This window comes from Meleagris gallopavo, chromosome 19 (genome assembly GCF_000146605.3).
Source record: "Meleagris gallopavo isolate NT-WF06-2002-E0010 breed Aviagen turkey brand Nicholas breeding stock chromosome 19, Turkey_5.1, whole genome shotgun sequence".
In the NCBI taxonomy this organism is placed as follows: Eukaryota; Metazoa; Chordata; class Aves; order Galliformes; family Phasianidae; genus Meleagris; species Meleagris gallopavo.
In genome coordinates, this window is record NC_015029.2 from 5,746,512 (window position 1) to 5,767,186 (window position 20,675).

The 20,675-nt window shown below is 42.9% G+C and overlaps 1 protein-coding gene across 1 annotated transcript in view; it reads left to right on the plus strand.

Annotated features, from left to right (window-relative positions):
* Positions 1–20,675, plus strand: part of FUBP3 (far upstream element binding protein 3) — a 30,780-nt gene continuing 10,105 nt past the window's right edge. Inside the window, exons 1-13 of the mRNA XM_019621303.1 lie at positions 1–45; positions 1,626–1,731; positions 7,185–7,235; positions 7,716–7,749; positions 9,114–9,163; positions 10,858–10,929; positions 11,731–11,788; positions 14,306–14,468; positions 15,333–15,431; positions 17,297–17,401; positions 17,779–17,881; positions 18,528–18,628; positions 19,832–19,973. Coding sequence (XP_019476848.1) covers positions 1–45; positions 1,626–1,731; positions 7,185–7,235; positions 7,716–7,749; positions 9,114–9,163; positions 10,858–10,929; positions 11,731–11,788; positions 14,306–14,468; positions 15,333–15,431; positions 17,297–17,401; positions 17,779–17,881; positions 18,528–18,628; positions 19,832–19,973 — 1,129 coding nt within the window. The remainder of the gene's footprint in view (positions 46–1,625; positions 1,732–7,184; positions 7,236–7,715; positions 7,750–9,113; positions 9,164–10,857; positions 10,930–11,730; positions 11,789–14,305; positions 14,469–15,332; positions 15,432–17,296; positions 17,402–17,778; positions 17,882–18,527; positions 18,629–19,831; positions 19,974–20,675) is intronic.

Sequence of the window (20,675 nt, forward strand, 5' to 3'; positions counted from 1 at the left end):
ATGGCTGAGCAGCACTTCCTCTTTGGGGTCTGGATCAACCGCACTGTGGGTATAATGGTCTAGTGTTACGTTTCCAGTTGCTCATCCAAAACTAGTTAAAATCCTGTTAAAGTAGGAAGGATTTATTCTCTAGCTCCTGGCACTTGATTAAAACCAAGTTGTTGCCTTTCTGAAGGAGATTGGGAAGGAGTGGTCAGAATGCAAGAAAATGGTCAAAACTGGGAGCCCTTTCCCCACAAGGCATCGAGAATATTTTCTGTTCTTTCTAAAAGCAGTGCCCTCAATCTTCCAAGGTTATTTCATATAGCATTTTTCACTACCCTGTGGTTCTGCGTCTTGTGCGATTGTTTATTCCGCTGCAGCAGTTGGTGGTGTCAACAGCCAGAATTACTGTAGATGTTTTTGTTGCAGTAAAACTTAATTTTAGAGACACCTTTAGTTATATTTGTCGTTTGCCCTTGCCTTCGCTTAAAGCCTATCTTTGTAAAGTTCTCTTTTTTCATCAATTCCTTTTGCTTCTTCTCTGGTGATATGCTAGGCGTAATATAGCCAGATCACACTCCTAGCAAAGATCCCTTCTTTTTGCTGGAAAAGCAAGTGAGTGCTGTACAACACACAACACACTTGCTCTGCAGCTGTATTCTGCGCTATAGCAGAGTGCTTCATGTAGGCAAGGTGTGCTGTGGGGCCGTGGTTTGCATGTCTCTGAATGGTGTATTTAGTAGTCGAGCTACTAAAGCTGGTTGGCTCTCAGACTTGGTTTACATTGGTTAACCTGGAGAACAGGCCAAAGAGCTCACCTCTGTCACATCAGTCCATATAATTGTCTCCTGAATGTTTATCTTTTCACTTGTATTAAGTGATGCCGCAGAGTGTCTCTCACTTATTTTATTTGCTTCCTGTGATGCCTGAACGTCTCCTTCTCCCTCAAAGTATCCTCCTTGCCTCCCAGCTCACCCCAGAATGGCTGTTACTGCTCCGAGGGCTGCAAGCAGAAGCACAGGCAACCTTAGCTGTGCTCATACTGCAGGAAATAGAAACTTACTCTGGGCTGCTAGTTTGCCCACTGGCTTATTCTTCATACAGTAAACACATACTGATCCAGTCCCTTTGACAAGGAGTCCCCAAACCTGTCCTTGTGCTGTGTATTTGCACATTCTTCTCCCTCCACTCCTCTCACCCCCCACTGATGTGCAACTATGCATTTCTGTTTATCTGGATATGCACGAATGCAGCAGAAATGTATGTCTTCCTACACAGCTATGATGGTGGCAGCTTCTCCAGGACAAAGCTGGGGGACTAGATTTAACTTGTCGGCTGTCTGCTGAATGAATGAACAAATCTGAATGTAATATTACAGGGAGTAAATGCATACTCATGACCAGGAAGAGGAGCTGGGTGAATGCAATCTTAATTACACAAATATCAAAAGCAGGCGGAAGCCTGTTTACTTTACAAATAAAGCACTGCTTTCCTAGGACTTCTATAAAGCCATCTATGTAGAAAAAATAGCAGCCAAGACATTGTTGGACAGGGATAAATGCTTTGTTTGAAGAAGGAATGTTTAGCTGCGGTGGCTGAAACTGTAAGTATGCTAACCAAGTTTTTATCATCTGTTTTCATAGATTGCTGCTAAAATTGGAGATATTCCTCACTTGAATAATTCTACAACACTCGTGGACCCGTCAGTTTATGGTTATGGAGTGCAGAAACGGCCCCTTGATGATGGAGGTAAGCTGGGTATGATTAATCAGTCTTGTGAATTCACTTCTGAAATCCATCTGTTTTGGCAGTCGTCTTTTTTTAAGGGCAGAAATTGATGCAGCTTGTGTGTAGAATTTGTTTGCAAGATTCCCTGTGCTGTTGAGTCTTGCATAGCACTGGGCTAAGCTTTAATAATAGTAACATGAAGCAATTCTTTTCTTAGTTCTTGAACTCTGGGGATTAGCAATCTAATTCTGTAGTTAGTCTTGTTCCATGCTAGTTTGGGGAGGGTACTTCATGGAATTGTGCTGGGGCCTGTGTGCAGAGTACCAGGAACACGTGGGCAAGATGTCCCTTGCTTTCTGAGCTCACGCTGTGTATAGGGGCATCTGCTTCTTCCCATGAGTCACAGCACAGCAGCTGAGTGGCTGTCACGTTCCATTTGCTTTGCCTTGCACGTGGATTTTAAGGAAAAACAGTGCTGATGCAAGTTGATCCAAGTTTGAAGGAAACTTCGTACGCTAAGACTATTCTTAAATCTCTGAAGCATTTAATGTTGACTGCAACCAACGAATAATTTACTGGGTAATTCTGGTAAACGTAATGAGCTGTTTGAGTTGTTATGGTTGTAAAATAAATAATTTGTTTCTGGTCTTTGGGAAGAAGAAATGTTAGAACAGATGTTTTCTGCTATTACAAATGTAATGTGCACTGTGACAAGAAAAATGTCTGCACTGTGGTACCTGCTGCTGCTTAGATGCAAAGAGCTCACTGTTCGCCATCTCTTTCTCTCCTAGTATTTCTGCTGAGACAGCCCTGCAGGTTGATTCTTTCCTCCATAGATATGCTTGAGTACTGAAGAGATATGCAGAGTTTCAGCTCAGCACTTCATTTTGAAAAAATTCCTTTTCTGTTTGATACAAAGCTATGTAAGACAAGGGCTAAAAATACTGCCTGTCTGCTTCTCGTGCTGAAAAGCATGCTGGAGCACAAGAGGAGCTGCTTTCATGTGCAGCCTCTGGCTTGCAGACATGGCTGTTGTCTGAACAAATGCCACAACCCACTTTGTTCTCTGGCATTGGCTCTATTTGAGCAAGAGGTTGCTGCGTGTTCAGTTTGGTGTTTGGGGAAAGAGTCGGTTGGTAGGTGTGAGCTGGAGCTTCACTGTGTTGTTATGTGCTGGTTTCTGCATACAAAGGTGCTGGGCTGTCCAGCAGTGAGCAGCGAAACCTGCTGGGGTTTTTGTGATCAAACAGATGTGTTCAGTGTGGCTCTAATTGCTAGGCCAGACCAACTGCAAAGAAACGGTTTGCAAACCTGTACTGGCCTTTTCCTTTCCAACAGTTTTCAGCTTCAGCTCTGCTTAGGGCTGTTCTCATGCAAATGTCTGATCATGGACTTTATTTCAAAGGATGTCATCTAAAGATGTTCCTTCCTTTCCTGAAACAGCGTTGGAGCAGGAGATGTGAATGGATTCTGTTTTTCCTTTGACTTCAGTAATATTTAGTGTAAATTTGAAGATTGCTGAGCTGTGCTGAGCTGTCTGAATGGCCTGGATAAGTGGCTGTATATGAGAAAAAATACACACAGTCCTCGAGGAGCCATTTACTCAGAGCATTAGTCCTACTGTTTGTTTTCATTGATTCAGCAGACTGAACGTGAGAAATCCAACCTCTTAAGGTGTCCTTAAATGCATTTTTTAATATAAGAAATAGCTTTAATGCCTGATAACAGCCCGGGTTAGACTTTGTACTTAAACTTTTACCAGTTAGCACTATTACTTGCTGACCCTTGTTTGTGTTGACACAAACCAGGTCAATACCGCCGCAGGCTGCGCTGTGTTACTCCGATTCCTTGTGCTGTGACAGGCAGCCCCATGTAGCAGAGATTGGCTTTAGGAAAGCTTCCCCAAGTGACTGGACTCCTGATTGCCTGCTTGGCTTCCTCACATTCATCTGTAGGTTCCATAACTTCCAGATGAGGAAAGCACTTCTCATTTGGATGATCTTTTAATGCCAACATGAGGAATCAGGATCGTCTGGTTTGCTGCATCTCCTGCTCTGAGCTCTGATGGTTTGGGGTCATTCTCATCAAGAGGAGAGGATTTCTGTCTTTATGCATGCTTTGGAAATGTTATGATGTGGGGGATTGGATACATTCTGCTACTCCAGATTGCTTGAAAGCAAATGTGGTAGTAAATCTTGTTTGTTTACCTCTGTACGCTGTGTGCTCATGGCTGTGTACAGCTCTCACTGCTCCCTTAGCCCTGTGTAGCTGTTAAAAAAATTACTTCTGTTCCTAAGACCGCTGGAAAAATGGATTGAGAGAATATGAGAGTATTTAAGGTGACAAGAGAACTGTCTGGCTTTCAGGGATATCTAATTCTGCCTGTCCATTTTTGTAAACAGCTGCCGGCACGGCTGATTGATGTCAGCTTAGGAAGTGGTCTTAAGACAGGATGACAGTGCGCTGGTCAAAACAAATTCAGCTGCTTTTAGAGCATTTCCAGGAAAAATAGACTTGTCATAGTATTGGAGGCCAGACAGCGTGAGTTCCTTTTGCGTTTCCCTTAATGTAACATTCATCAAAAACAAAGAGCTGCTGGGGCTGACCCTGGTGCCCTGGCCTATTGGTATTAGCTAAAGTTTGAGAACTGTTATTTTTTTTCTTGCTTCTTGAAGGATGTTTCCAGAAAGGGAAAAGGGGACCCCTGAGATGGGGTCCCTCCAAGATGCAGTGGCATTTTGCCTGTGGCTTGCTGCTGAGAATAGATCCCAGCACTCCTCTTCATGGCCAGCAGCAGCTCCTGGCCTCCATCCAAATTAATGTGTCCATCTAGTTACCACCACAATTTAATAAGTTTATTTTGTGCTAAACCAACCTCGAAGAAGCAGCTTCAAAGGAAGTGGGGGTCTTGTTCTGGCAATCACTGTCTTTCTGGCAGACCTCAGCATTAGCCTTTGTGTGCTCCGTTCTGGAGTGCTTTGAAGACGCTTCCAGTGATGTAGCTGAAGGTTGAAGCACCCTTTGAGTCTGGGGAAACAAAGACAAGGCCTTGGAGAAGCCCCATGCCACCTCCCCCCTGCCTTCCCCAAGCCTCTCTGGTACATCCAGATAGGTTTTGTTCTAATAGAACCTGATTATGTTAAAGCCTGGGGGCTCAAACACATGCGATCCTGTTGTATGCAGAACTTGCATAGCTCCAACGTGTTTTCATGGGCACAAGGAAATCTTATTCTAAGAAAAGTTAGCAGGGATGCTCCGTGACACATCAGCAGCATGACCAAGTAACAGAAATCCTCTCGGCAGAGGCTTAGTGTGCTGCACGAAATGGCAGCTTTCTTCCAAACTGCCCACGTCTTTAATAAGGCAACATAAAGGTGCAGGCATTCTCTATAAAGGTTCACAACAAAGGCAGGAAAATTGGTTTGGACTGTTAAATTAAATACTTACAAATGTTGAAGGCTGAACAACAACTCTGGTAGTTATCACCTTTATTGCATCTTTCTGAAATTTGTGATGATCCAATTTTGGTTCAGAAGTGCGAAATGCAGCCCCTTTCCACTGCTTTCCAGGAGCGCTCTGGTTTTGTTCCAGCCGTGAGGATATCCTCAATGACATTGTATATTCCTATCATGCACATTAATTTAGTGGGAGGCCCTGATCTGTTCTATGGGGTGGAAAAAAAAATCTGCATTTGTTTAGAGTGTCTGTTAGGTAGAATTCAGTTAAAGGTGAAGCCTAAAGAAGAGTGAAGAGTTATCAACCAGCGGGTGCCATTAACAGGAAATTGTGCTTATTTTATTCAGTATTTTTCCTTATTTGCAGTAAAATGACTGCAGTTACAGTTAAATTGTACTCAATAGATGTAAAAAGGGGGAGACGTGGACGTGGCTTGTCAGAGTTCAGCCCCCTCCCCAGCAAGAGGAGGGAGGTGGGGGAGCGGGATGGCAGCTTTGGTGCTGCAGCAGGCATGTGCTGCTCCGGCCCTGCCTCTCTATTAGCTTCATCTTTCATAGCAAAATGGGCATTTTAGGGAAGAAATTAAACCTTCAGATTGTTGGGTCGAGGAGCCACGGCAACCTGTTTTCCCTGCAAATGGAGAGAAATCGTATCTGACTTGAAGCAAGTCACCCCGCTTTCTCTGCCTGCTCTGCTTCACAGCTCCTGGAGGCTGTGTGCAGAGGGAATGGTGTCTTGCTTTAATTACTGGGGCTTTGTTTGCTTTTATCTAATTGGTACAATAAATATATATATAAAGTAGGCATGATATCTATCTGCTTGATTCAGCTTCTTGTGCTCATACAGTTTTCCTCTAGGAAGCTTCTGTGGTGTTACAAAATGATGGCTCTTCTGTTCCTTGCATGAACTTTGGGATGTGATTATAGGATGCATATCTGTCTCATAATTTGTGGGCAGCAACTGCAGTGTAAGAGACTGCAAAGAGATCTGCTGAGGTGAATCCAAATGCAAAATGGCTGTTTAAATACTGCTGAGTGCTGGGAGCACTTCTTCCCACACGTGGGGGTGCTGACTGGCCTGGTCCTGTCCTGCAGACCTATTGCTTTTGGCAGAAATACACCTGAGTGCTGTTTGGGGCAGGGTGGTTTGATTCTGGATTTGTTTGATCATATTTGCTCAACTCTGCTGCAGCAGCTTATCAGCAAGAGCAAATATTCCCCATTACATCACCCACCTTCTTCAGCTGCAGCACTGATAGTTATAAAAAGCTCTAATTTGATATTCGGGGTGAGAATATGCAAAGGCAAATCTAACAGCATCAATAACGCAACAGTTGTCTTATCGCTGAGCTAGAGAGAGTAATAAAATAGATATGGTCGATATTTTGGCCCTGAACTATTATCAAGATATTGACACACAGCAGAAATATGATATTGACTCTCTTTGTCTGCTTTATTGGTGTTTGGTCAGAAACTTTGTGTGCTTTTTTTTTTTCCTACCGGATTCTGTTGTGCGTGGGATGCATCCGCTGTCTGACAGCTGATTGCCAATTTATTTCAGGTCAAAGAATGTGCAGGTTGCTGTAAGGTAGTTTGAAACAGCATCTTTATTATCACGGCTCACGTGTTGTTGGCCAGTTCCATTTGTTTCGCTACTTGTGCCCTCCAGGCATGCAATATAATCTTCAACTGGTTGTTAGGACCAAATGGTCTGGTTTTTAGCAGGTTTGCTGCAGGCAAAGTCCTGTAGGAAGCCCAGCAGGGCATGTGTTCCCACTTTGCATGAGTTGGTCTAATGATATTTTCCCCATTAACGTTTGGAAGAAAGATCTAATCTGTGGGGGTTGGGGGGAAAAAGTCTGTCTGAGGGCTGTCAGCTGGGAGCTAACTGCTAATGGTAACGGGCTGCCAGCTGACATCACAGATATGCCTGGAATGTGTGTGTTCAGTCAATGCAATGGGGAAAAAAGTGCAGTTTGGGTGCCACGAGGGTTCTGAACAGCCTTCTTCCTTTAACAGGTCTCCGTGTAAGTGGGCTCCATGGAGCACAGATAAGAGATACAGAGAGAAGTATGTGCGAGCAATCTTCAATGCTTTTTGCCTAGACTGAATCTCCGAATCTGCTCAGCTTTTATGTTTGTTTGTAGTACATACTGATCACTTGACATGTCTTTTCTCCCCTTGCAGTCCCACTTCTCCCCCTTTCTCTTTTTTTACTTCGGGTTTAAATTGGGAAGGAGGGAGGTTAGCTGTGGGGATTTGGATTTGGGCAGGCAGGTTTTTCTCCCATGACTCTCAGCATGGGGAGACGCAGATCAATTCCCTATCCTGTGTTCAGCTGGACACTGGGTTATGGTGTGTGCTGATCAAGAAATCCCCTCCTGTTTTGTACCCCATAATGCATTCATTTCAGCTGCTGAACCTAAATTACTGTTTTGCTTTTCTTTCTTTTTTTGATGAAATGGTAAGAACTCTTTTTCTATAGGGATGAAGTTAGTTTATCCGTGCTAATGCTTTGATTTTTTTTCCTTTTTTCTCTCTCTGCCACAGTAGGTAACCAGTTAGGGGCCCTGGTACATCAAAGGTAAGCAGTGGGTTATGTTTTATTATTTATTGATCAATTCTAATTGTTTATTGATCCACCATCTGTAGTAGTGTTAGGAAGTCAGAGGTTGGGAATGTGGAGAAACTGTCAGCTTGGGTTTTCTCAGGCTAAGGCTTCTGCTAACCCTTTAAAAGCTATTTGTTGTTAGAAGGAAAGAAGAGTTGAAGTAAAACTTGGATTTCATTCCTGTAGCTCTGCAGGACCAAGCAGAATAAATTGTCTCCTTTTCCTTCTGCCCAGTGGGGAGGAAAAGAATGGGGGGAAAGAAAATAAAAAAAAAAAACTGGCACTTTGACAGAGTTTGAAAATGTTAAACAAGCAGGTGGATTTTTAAATATGTGTACATATATCTTATTGTTTTTCCTGGGTTTGTTAATGTAATATGACCTAGGATGATTCCTTTGATTGTCAAAGATGGTTTGGGGAGACCAAAGCAAATGAGAATTGTTGCACAGCATCTCTTAGCATCTAATACAGGGGTAGATTTCTCAGTAGGGCTGCATGGAATCCGTGGGCAGCATTGTCTGCTCTGCTGCTATCTGCTACCTCTGTTCTACCACAGTGATGTTTGTGCAGGGAATTACGCACTGCTTTTGAGACTGCTGTACAAACTGTGTGAAATGCATATGGCAGCAGACAGAGTTTGCAAGTTCTGTATTTGTTGTTGTTGTTTTATATGAAATAGAAGTGGCAAACAAAAGTCCCACAAGGAATTTCTTCTGTGCTTCGCTGTTGTCAGGTCTTAGGAAATTGCTTTGGGTGCTTATGTGTTGAGGCACAGATGTGCTGACAAAGTCCAAAGAGCAACAGATAGGGAAATCTTGAGATGGCAAAGATGATCAGAGACAGCTGTTGTAAATTCCAAAGAAAAGAACCATAAGTACAGGCAGGCAAGAAAGAAAATCTGAGTCTCAGAAGGAGCATTCAAACCAGTATTGGCGTTGGTTAGTGTCTCCTAGCAAGAGCATATCAGAAAGTAGCAGGCAGAGGCTACAGCTTAGAAGCTGTAAGTTTAATGTTGAAGGAATTTTGCTGTTTTTCTCTTAAATCTGTCTGTAGCACGAATGACAAAAAGGTTCTTCCATTGATGATAACAGACAGTAGAGTGGAAATATATCCAGTGCAGGAGAAATGAGGTGTGTTGTCTCTGCAGCCAGGGCACAGAGCAGGGCCTAAAGGTCTCTTCCAAAACAAACAGTTTGAATTGTGATGTAGTATTTACTTCTCTGTGTGCAGAAGCCTTATGCTGTGCCTTGTTTCCACAGCACAACATCTTCTGTCATCTTCTAAATTGTTCATTGTAATGACCATTTGATTTTTTTTTTTTCTTCCTTTCCTTTCAGGGCTGTAATAACAGAAGATTTCAAAGTGCCTGATAAAATGGTTGGATTTAGTAAGTACCTTGCATGCTTTTGGTATGGTTCTTCTGTGCAGGAGTGCTGCATATTCTGCTAGGATAAGACATGATCACAAGTTTTTGTGCTTGCTAGCCTTGGGTGAGTCTTGTCTGATGCTTTGTGGGGACCACATCATCTGCATTTAAAATCCATGTGCAAATGGCATGGAAAAGCTTGGTGTCCCAGTAATGAGAACAAGTCTGCATGGCACAGGCTACTGAGAACTCTAGTGGTTCTGTTCCTTAACTGTCAAATAACATGCTACATAAATATATCAAAAGTGAATTAATTTCCCCTCACTGAATCATTTTACTTTTGAGTATTCAGAAGTGTGGGAGGTGAGGGAGGAAAACAATATTTAAATGTTAAAACAAGACTTGACTCAAGGCAAGATAAGCAGAATTTTAAATCTTTCATACCTTTGCTGCGGGGGAAAACACAGCCAGTATGCATTGCTCAGCTGAGTTTTTTTCCCTAGACTTGTGTTCTTGGTGCTGTTCTCTTCTAAGCTTTATTTTAATTCCTCTCTTCCTTTTGATGATCATTACTCTTTCTTTCAATGGCACCCTCCTGCTGTTGTGACTGCAGAGATTGCATTTACTCTTCCACGTTAGGTATCTGTGCATCTCTCCCAATTTGATATGCAGAGAGTAAAAAAGAAAATAACAGCCCAAGATAATTACCCCTTAGGGCAGTGACTGTACACTGTAAAACTGTAACACTGGAATTCACGGGAAGGAAATCTGTCCTTCCACCAACCTTTATTTATCCATCCTGGTACCACACGTGTGGAGGAAGGGAAGTCAGAGGGGTTCTATAGCTGGATGAGAGGGAACCCTGCATATTGGTGCACCAACCATGTATTAAATACAATCCTGGTTCAGCAGCAGCCAGGAGTGCGAGAGAGGATCTGATTCATAGAATGATAGAATGGCTTAGGCTTAGGTTTGAGGGGACCTCGAGGACCACAGGCAGGGCCACCAACCTCCACGTTTAGTACTAGAGCAGGCTGCCCAGGGCCCTATCCAACTTAGCCTTACCAGGGAGGGCTGGGAGGTTCTTCTGCAGGAGCACCTTGAGCCAGGCATACCTGTTTGACTTGACGGTTCTGCTCTTTTGCAGTCAGCAAAGGGTATGAGTGGTGATAGGCACACGCTGTCTCTCCTCAGCGTGTCTGTTTGTGAAACAACTGTTTGCTGACCCTAAATGTTAAGGGAGATGGGTATTTGTTTTCCTTAAGGTTTGATAGAACGTTTGTGTAGCAGTTTTTTGAGTGCAGACTGAGTAAATAGCATGTCTTTTGAAACGAGGTAGTAAAACATGAATTTTAAAGATAGAAAAGCAAAAGTCCGTAGCTTTTTTAGGTTCTCAAATAACTGGTTTATTTGTTTGGGCTGAAATACACCTAAACGACTCCCAGCAGTGCTCAGACTTGCACCTTCTTTCTTACGTACTGTGTATCTCCATTCCAGTGCAAGACAAAGTTGTTTGCTTTTTTTTGTTGGTTTCCTTTTTGCTTGTTTTGTTTTGATTTGTTTTTTAAATGTTATCATACTGTGGATGCCTCTTCTACAATCCTGTAGTCAAATTGTACCTTTATAGAGAACTGCAACGGAGTAGAAGGGTGGAAGTTGCTCTGCAGTTTTTTGGGATAAGCAGCGTGTGCTGATGCTTGTTGAACTCATTTCAGTAATCGGCAGGGGAGGTGAGCAGATCTCACGGATTCAGATCGAGTCTGGCTGCAAAATTCAAATTGCTCCAGGTAAGAGCCTCTTCTGTGGTGGGTGAGCAGGCCCTGGTGTTGGAGAATGTCGTGTCTGTTGTATCAGGTGCCTTGCCTTGGTCATCATTTGTGAATGGTGGTAATGCATTATATACTAGGCTGACGTGTTGGAAGGGCTGTTGTAGGAATGGGCTCCCTGAGAAAACAGGTTTGTCAGGTGGTTTAGGGAATTGAATAGTTAAGGAATTGTCTTTAACCAGCAGACGGGTACAGTACAGATGGACAATCCACGTTTTTAAAGCAGAAATCGCTTCTGCTTAGTTTTCTCCTGGCAGTGCCATTTAGCTCAGCTCATGCAATTTATCTCTGATCAGTCCACTCTGCTCCAGCTCCTGGCAGAAAACATCAGCACTTCTTCATACAATTTGCCTTGCACTGAAAAAAATGGGAGTGTGCCGTTTGCTCTGCTAGTGCTGCAGCCTGTTTGCTTTGGGGAAGGCTGTACTACAAGTGCTGTGCAGGACACTGTTGATGAATGTAATCTAGATTTTAAGCCTCCCTTTAATTGGTGGGGAAGGCTTTAAAATAATACATATATATTTAAAATATATTGACCCTGAATGTCTCCTGCTCTGTGTGCAGAGGGGCATGTTTTCATTAGTACCTGATAGTTACCAAAACTGCTGCCATTTCTTAGTTCTGAGTATTAATGTAGGAAACTTTTTTAGCTTCTAGCCTGTGTGAGGAGTCAGCGCTTTTCTGCCTGCCTGACTACTGAGGGCAGTTTAGGTGCTAATAGTTGGGAAGCATCCAATCTCTGTTGTCTTCTTTGCTTTGTAGACAGTGGTGGGATGCCTGAGAGGCCCTGTGTGCTCACCGGGACGCCAGAGAGCATTGAGTGAGTTCTGATTTTATTCTTCTCCTTTCTCCTTTTCTCTTCTCCCTAATGCTGTGCTCTGTCAGTGGTGCTACTTGGTTAGCCACACCAGCAAATGTTGGCCTAGAGAAACTTGAGGGTCCTGGAACACAGAGCCTCTTGGTCTGATGCTTTGAACTGTGCACCTCAAAGGCTTTTTTCCAGTTTCAGTTTGAACCCTCTGCAGAATTGTCCATGGAATTCCCCTCCGCAGGGCAAGGTTGCTCCTAGGGCACCTAGAATGCAGTTTTTGAGCTGCAGCTTTCCAGAATATTTAGCTAAGCTGTTGAAGGGCACTTCTCTTCTCCCCTTCGCTTCCCCTATTGAGCTGACATCCTTGCAGCTGAAGAAGGTCTGCATGAGGCCTCCAAAGCCTGTCGGTGCCACTCCAGAGTTACCTGGAGGTGTTGGTGTTGCTGCAGAGCAGCACAAGGCCCATGGGTGTGCTTGCCTCTGCACTGCTGCCAACAAGAAGCAAAGGACTGAACCAGAAATTCTTGAATTCTGATCCCTGCATGGTACAGACACATGGCTAGCCAGCAGGGGTTTCTACTCTTTAGGCCTATAGAAACTTTAGGGACAGTGTTTCCTCCCTCCCCCTTCCCAGGAGCTGAGTTTGAGACTCTCACAAACCAGTTGAGGACCTTCTGCTGGAACTGGATCCAGGATCCTCAGGCTTACAGGAACACACTTAACATATGGAGCTGCTCTTTCTCTCCCCAGCCTTTGGGTAGGTGGGTTTTTTAAAATCCATCTGGAAATCTTTGAGTTGCATTTGATAGTGAAAATACATGGGCACAAAGATGTCTCTCTAAAGAGAAGACAACCATCATTCTTCCATTCCTAAGAGATCTAAGGGTACTTAAATCTTCTTACTCTACCATAATGATGCAAGTGGTGAGCCAGAATAAATATAGTTGGTAAGCTCACATTACAGGGCAGGTGATGTATTCTTGCTGATACTGAAGTGTTTTTTCTCCCTTTGCTAAAGGATATTTCAGAACAAGAGCAAAATATTAAAACAAACAAAAAAACTGGGATGCCCAATAAAATGCAGTTGGCGCTGATTGGGGGAGAGGTACAGTGAAGACCTCATTATTCAGAAATATGCAGTTAAATGTCTTTAAATCAAAATAAAATGAAAGGTGAGAATATGCAATTTTTGGAGCAGAACAATGTGTTAAGGATGTGGAATTAGGTGAAATTTTGTTTACTTCTGTGCTGAAATTGTTGTCCAGTTAGTTTTTTGAACTACTTTTTCAGGTTACTCATAGGAAAAATTATCTGAAGTGAGACAACACTTCAGAAACAGCAGATATTTAGATTGGTTTTGTGTGAGGAGTATTTCCTTTAGTTATATCTGGAGGCAAACTTATAGAGCTAATTTCCCAGTGACCCCTTCTCATCTGATATGCGTGGTGTATTGAATGTTGTAATCTGTTGTCACACTTTATGCAAAATGTCAAGGTAAATGAATAAAACCTTCCGAATCTCTCAGAGTATTTGAATCAGGCTTCCAGAAATTCCACCTTTTGCCTTGTTTTGTGAGAAAGTTGAGAGAGGGCAGCACTCTGATCTTTGTGCAGCCTCAGATCACCGTCCCTTGAGCTGTCTTGAGTGAATGCCTGCTTGCAACAGATGGTTTCAGACCATTTCTTCCATCCATGTGTGGTGCCTGAGTATGAAGTGGGGAAGACTTTGCTTTAGACTGAGCAGGGAACTGGTGGCTTTCTTCTACCTATTTGAGAAGTGTTGTTGGAAAAGGGAAGGAAAGGGATATGTTGATAATAGCAGTCCTTGTGATGAAGGGAAGATGTATCAGCTACTTCTGACGTGCTAAAAATGCTTAGAGAAGGTATCTTTGCTTTTTGTGTCTGTCTCTTTTCATGCGTAGAAGAACTCAGTCTTCCACTGGTTGCTGCTGCAGTGTCCTTGCCTTGCTTCCTGGTGTAGCTTTAGCACCTGCTGCTTGGGGCAGAGGCTGTATTAGAGCAGTGTTCTGGTGCTGCTGGTGAGGGTGGGCAGAGAAGAGCAAGGCATTGTCTGTGAGGGATCAGAGTGGTTCACCGATGTGTGTGTTAGCATTGAAGCACCATCTGTTTTGTCTTGATCAAGAAGGAGAACAGAGCTTGAGGGTTTTTTTTTTTAACCAAATATTACATACACATGGGGGAAATAAGTTTAGAGGAGTTCAGGGTGTAGGGCATCTTCATTCAAATTGTGCACCCCAATTGTAACAGCTCCTTAACTTCCAAAGATTTTGGAGCATGCTGCTGCTCTTCCTTTTCTCTTCCCCTTACGAAAAATCAAGCTGCTTATAATTAATCATGATAGGGGAAATTGGATACCGCCCTCTCCCCCCAAAATAAAGTTGTGCTAACTGGTTTCCTTCATCTTTTCACTTCTCTCCCCGATTGCTTCACATTCCAATGGTTCCAAGTCTCTTGGTCACACGGAACAATGTTGTCTAATGGTTGTTTCCCTCGATTCTTTTCCAAGACAAGCAAAACGGCTACTGGGGCAGATTGTAGATCGCTGTCGGAACGGACCTGGTTTTCACAACGATGTTGATGGCAACAGTACGATTCAGGAGATTTTGATCCCGGCATCCAAAGTGGGTCTAGTCATCGGCAAAGGAGGTGAAACAATAAAACAGTTGCAGGTGCGCAAGATGCATTTACTTTAGGGCTCTCTTCCCTACTGCAGCTTCTCTAGATCAACAAGAGCGTGCTGAAATGGAGAGCCTATAAATGCTCTAACCTTCTACAGCAGGGACTACTCTTCTGCCTTCGGAAAGCTGGACCCAACCTTGTGTTGCAGAAAAAAATCGGTTTAGCCCCAGCTACACATACAGAACTGTGAAAAAAAAACCTCGTGCTTTAGATAACATTTGGTGCGTGCTGTTCAGGATGGGATCCCTGTAGACAAGAAAAGTCTATCTCTAGTCTGCTGCTGCAGTAGTTTTTAATGCCAGCCATGCTGTTGTAGAGTGCTCTGCTTCTCCTTTGTTGTTGATCTGTGATAAAGCTGGCATTTGTCTTCCTTTTTTTCCTCATCCCACCCTTTCTAATTAAGTGTGTTGTTATGTATAAATCCATGTTCCTAGACGTTCTTTATGCTGACATCCTGTACAAGTTTTTAAAGGATAGAGGGTTCCAGAAAGGAACCTAGGTCAAAAATGCAGGTTTTTTGGTTGCCCTCTGTCATCCAGTAGTTTTAAGGCTGGTCACATAACTGCTATGTGTGGACAGCTACAGATTTTGGAAAGGGCTTGAGAAATCAGTTGTCAAGGTAGAGTTCTATTTTTGCAAGAGATTCACCTATTTAAGATCATCAGGAGTAGCACACTTTCTGGCAGTCCTTTACACTCCAGGACTGTTACTCAATTTGTGCTCTAAGTACTTGTGAAGAGCTACAGTAGTGTTCTGCAAAGCTGCTAACATGACCTACCTAATGTCTAGTAACCAAAAGTAGTCCCTTGTTTTAGAGACTCTGCTTAGCAAAGTGCTCTGTGCTTTTTCTTCAGGAGCGAACAGGTGTGAAAATGATTATGATCCAAGATGGTCCAATGCCTACTGGAGCAGATAAACCTCTCCGTATTACTGGAGATGCATTTAAAGTACAGGTATGTAATAAAAGTAAGCAATTGCCCCAGAGCGTTGGGGGGAAGTTGAAACATATTTGTGAACATCTAATGAAGGCGAGTCCTTTATAAATCCATCATAAATGCTGTGATCCCTGCTGGTTTTGTTTGTTCTGGAAAGTTAAAGTTCGAGTAGAATGAGTCAGAAAAAAGGACTAGCAAGTATTGGCCAGTTTACCTGGGGGCTCTCACTCCATGTAGATATTAGACCTGGGTAGAAGAGCTAAACAGGGAGGTTTGGAGAAGGTAGAGTTGAAAAACTTTCTAGTCCTGAAGCACAAGTCACAGCTACGTGTTATTTAAGCAGTTGGGTTCGCAGTGACCAACTTAGGCAGACATTTGAGAAAGTTTTGTGGAAGGCTCAATATCTCAGACAGCCAACTGACGCAGGTAATTAAAAGTAGAAAAAAAAAAAAAAGAAAAGTAAAAAACTACAACTCCTGAAACCAAGGGGTTTACTTAATGCTGATACATCATTCTCCTTGTGTCAGGGTTCTGCAGATACAGTCATGCTGCGGTTTCAAAGCAAAAACCCATGGTCATGCAGAGGTTGGAAGATTGCAGCATGATAGGAGCTCTTGATTTGAAGTTTAGGTGTGGCACGTTCCACTTCCCAGCAAGTGCCTTTCATACCTTGCTAGATACTTAAATCTAGCTTAGTATTCCTGTCTCTAATGAAAGAAGTTCTGTTTCATTGGATCTTCCTAGTCACAGACTGCTGTAACAATTGATGTTGGTCAGGGATGATTGGGTAGAATTTTTCAAGTCATTTATTAGTTAAATCTAAAGCCCAGTTGTATTAATTTCCACAATTCTTATACTTACTGCAAAGCTATAAACATGTAGAAAGTTTAATGAGATTCCTGCTGCTTTTTTGTCATACTGTGAGTGCTGAGTGTTTCCAGATGGTTCCTTCTGCCTTGCAACATTTGCTATTGTCGCATCTTCTGTGCCATAAATCATGGCAAGCAATTGTGAAGGCTTCATAAAGTGGAAGATCTTTGAGGCACTTAAAGTTCAGCACACTTAGAATGCACTGTAAAAGCTCATTGAGTCCTTGGTTTTGGTGGGAATGTCTGCATGCTGCGAAGTGCAGAGTTCTTAACTGTCTCATATCGCTAGGAAATATCTCCATTGCCCTTATCTCTGTCTTAGCATCTCTGAAATATCTCGAGTTGTCCATTTCTGTAATAAATGCCCCGGGAACATGGAAAATACATAAGAATAGGAAAGGAGGCAGATTTGCCATCGTCCCTCAAACTTTCAAATAGAACCCAAACATCTAAACCTTGACAGAAACAGTGGCATAGGCTTTGACAGGCAGTCTTTTTGTTTTTTTAATGGTGACTTACTGCTGGCATATTTCCAAGGTATGCTTTTACTAGCTGGGCATATATGCAAGTTTGTGAAAGGCCTGGAGAGCTGCAAGTAGGTAGGAAGAACATTCATTTGTCTCAAAAAAAAAAAAAAAAAAAAAAGCCTTGCTGGATTGCTGCAGACTTGAGTGTAACTTAGCAGACATGCTGACTACTGTGCTGCCAGGGCATCTGCTGTACTGTTGGTTTCAGCTCTGTCCAGTAGGAGAGGATCTTCCTTCAATTAAATAAAAAAAAAAAAGTGGGGAGAAAGTGATTGTTTTAAAAGCAAAAGCTCTCTTTTGAAAGACTGAGGTACACAATTGCACACAAAGAAACTGCAGCCTCGCACACCTGGCAGACTTTGACATCTTCCACATCTGATGAAAGCAGATCTCCTCTGACAGTGGTAAATCAGCCACTATCGAGGCCCTAACGCCGAGATGGCGAGCAGAATATTTTAAGCTAACTGTAACTTCTTTCCCCATGTAGCAAGCAAGGGAAATGGTACTGGAGATCATCCGAGAGAAAGATCAGGCAGACTTCCGAGGCGTACGCAATGATTTCAGTTCTAGAATGGGAGGAGGCAGCATAGAGGTATGTTTTCTTCACAAGTACTCTGCTAACCTCCCTGTGGGACGGGCAGTGGGTGGAAGTCCTCAAGTTTCATGTGTAACCTGTAAGCTTTTTTTTTAAAAAAAAATGCATTGTTTTTTGTTGCCAGAAGAGTGAGTCTGGCTGCAAAGGGGAGTTCTCATGGACTCCCAGATGGCACTTTTCTAATTGTCTTTTGAAGTTGCATTCTTGTAGAGCAGAGTTCATTTAGTGGGGAAGGAATTTCTGGCCACATGTTTGTTTTTCTTACAGAATATCTTTGTGTAGCCTGGAGCTGCTTAACGTGGCCCATCTCTTTGTTAAATCAGAGTAACTCAGTCTAGTTCTGAGCTTTCATACTGCTTTGCCTTTCCCATCAGGTCTCTGTGCCCAGGTTTGCTGTTGGAATTGTAATAGGAAGAAATGGAGAAATGATCAAAAAGATTCAGAATGATGCTGGAGTTAGGATTCAATTTAAACCAGGTTTGTGTGAGGATGGGAAGCCATTACTTTCTGACCAGTGTTCCAGTTCGGGATCGCTGCAGTGATTCTGCTCTGAGGTTACAGCAGCTAGGCTTTCCTCATTTAAAGGTGCATTGTCTCTTTCTGTAAGCTGTTTAATGACATACTTCTTCCTCATGCACTTTCTATTTTTCAGAAAGTAAGATTATATACGTCTTACTTACAAACATTAGATGTCACAACAGTAATGTCTTGAATGGTAACTGTATGGACAAACAAAATAACACTTCTGTTTCCTGTTAAGGAGTTCTCCTTCAGGACATGAAAGCCTTTGGAGATCAGGAGTTGATTAATTCTAATAACTTTCTCTGGGTCCTTGGCTGTCTGATCACCTATCAAAGCTGCCTTTGTCCTCTTAAAATTATATCAATCTCTCTCATGACTTTTTGACATTTGAAAGTGTTGTCTTCTAAATGCTGTCCCCTCTGCAATCAGATTTTGTCTCCTTTCAATATGTGGAAGTGTGGCTGAAGGTGGAGGGGAGAGAGAGTTTGAGCTAGATGTGTTATATGAAATGCTGCTGGCAGTGGTGCTGCTAGAAGGAAGCTTTTGTTGGTGGGTGGATATTTTCTTCTTTTAATTTAGTCTTTGCCACTTCTCTTCACAGATGATGGGATTAGTCCTGAAAGAGTCGCACAGGTCATGGGGCTTCCTGATAGGTGTCAACATGCAGCACACATCATCAGTGAGCTTATTCTTACAGCACAGGTAGGTTCTGGAAGGTCCTGGGAGGAAAGTGCTTATAGGAGAATGTCCATGCATGCAGCTGTGTGGATGAAGAACATCAGTGTTGAGTTTTTCTTCCTGTAGGCCAAGGAGAGAGCTGCTGGGTTTGATTTTTTTTGTTTTTAAAATGTGACCAGGGCTGATTGAGCTATGGGAGTGTATCCTGTTCTGAGGCAGTATCAATAGGCTTTGTTGTAGTTCTATGTTGAGCTGTTTTTCAAAGCTACTTGGAAATGGTGACCTAATGGACCACAGTCCAGCATTACAGTGAAGCAGAGGCTGGAGGCTCTGCTCAGAAGGACTGAGTAGCATTCTGGGCAGCAGAACATTCTCAGTGCTCGCAGCACCTCCTTTGCCACCTCTCTGGTCTCTGGTCTTCAAGTCTGGTGGCTGTGGGAGGCAACGGAAGGTGAAAACCTTTCACATATGCAGTTACTGTGCTTTCTCAGACACAAACATACTGCATTGTCCTGGAGCAAGAAGAGTGGAGACGAGTGAGGCAGTAGGGCAAGCTCATGTGGAGAAGGTTGCATATTCCCTTTCTATTAGGAGGTAAATAGATTGTGACTAATTATCAGGTTTGGAACGGTCTAATTTCTCAATTAAGGTTAGATCTTATTTTCTCTTCTTGCCTTGTGCTTATGTAAGATTTTTGAGATCTGTCCTGGTAGCCTTTGGCTGCCTATGGCCTTTACTTCTGGAGAAATTTGTTATCTGAACTAGGTATGTCCTTTAAGTGTCTTTGAACTTAAAAGCTTCCTTTGGAATTTCTGGAAATTGTGTGTTTCAGCTGAGTAGTTCCAGAAGTTCTTTAAAGAATGACACTTGAAAGAGTTTGGATGCTATCTTGTGCATATTCAGTGCCAAGATCTATTATTGGTTGTTCTAAGCAAACCTCCCATCACTAAATAAAAGCAGCTGATGCTTGTTTATAGGCTTATTTCAGCAGATACAAAGGCACGCATTTTAAAAAATATTTTTATCTTCCTGAGTCAGGAAGGCAGCCGTAGCTCACATCACTGGCATTTCTTTAAATTGCTCCTAAGTCTTGAACGTGAAATTCCAAGAATATCTTAATTCAGTGCCATTCATTACAATGCAATTTAACTTCCTTTATTTCGTATTGAGGCAAGCAAAAAACAAAAAAAAAACCCCACCACTGACAGAAATTCTTTGCCTTCCAAGGAACGAGATGGCTTTGGAAGTTTGGCTGTAGCCCGGGGAAGAGGTCGTGGCCGTGGGGACTGGAGTGTTGGAACACCTGGGGGCATGCAGGAAATAACCTACACGGTGCCAGCTGACAAGTGTGGTCTCGTTATAGGCAAAGGTAGGTCTGGTGACACTAAATACTCAAGCTTCCAATTTTTCAGTCTGCCTGGCAGTTTTTTGTGAGTGCAGTTATTCAGTGGCCAGTGAGTGCAGCACAGGAGTAAGTTGGACGCTCTCTTCGTTGTTTACCTTGTGGTGTTCTCAATCATCATTGTACTCTCCAGGCCCTTGTTCACAGTGTGTGAGAAAGGCTCTTCATGTGGAGCTGACAGGCAAGCCTGTTACAACAAGCAGCTGGCTGAGAAAAGTTTCATTTGCAGATCCTTTTTTAAAGAAGTCATTTAAAAGGCAGTTTATCAGGGATGAGCAGAACAGTCATTTTGGCATGCTGAATTTCTATGAGTGCTATGTGGTAAAATGAAAGATACATGAATGTGGTAATGACTGTAGCTGCTTCCAGCCATGATTGTGATGAGCAAAGCAAAGGAGCAGGTTTGTCTTCGTCACAGCTGATGTCTGGGACTAGTACAGAGCAGCCTGGTGCCCTGCCTGATGTGCACCTCTTCTTGCTCAGATGAGTGTATTTTGCTTCCTAAGCCATTGAATCACTCCATGCAAAACACACAGGCGAGGCACCTGGCCTTCCTGTGAAGATCCCGCATGCTGCCAAGTCACTCATAAAACCAGAGCATCTGCAGCAGTTGTTGTAGAGCATCAGGTAATGCCAGTAAGGAAATTAGAGCCACGAATAGCTCTATTG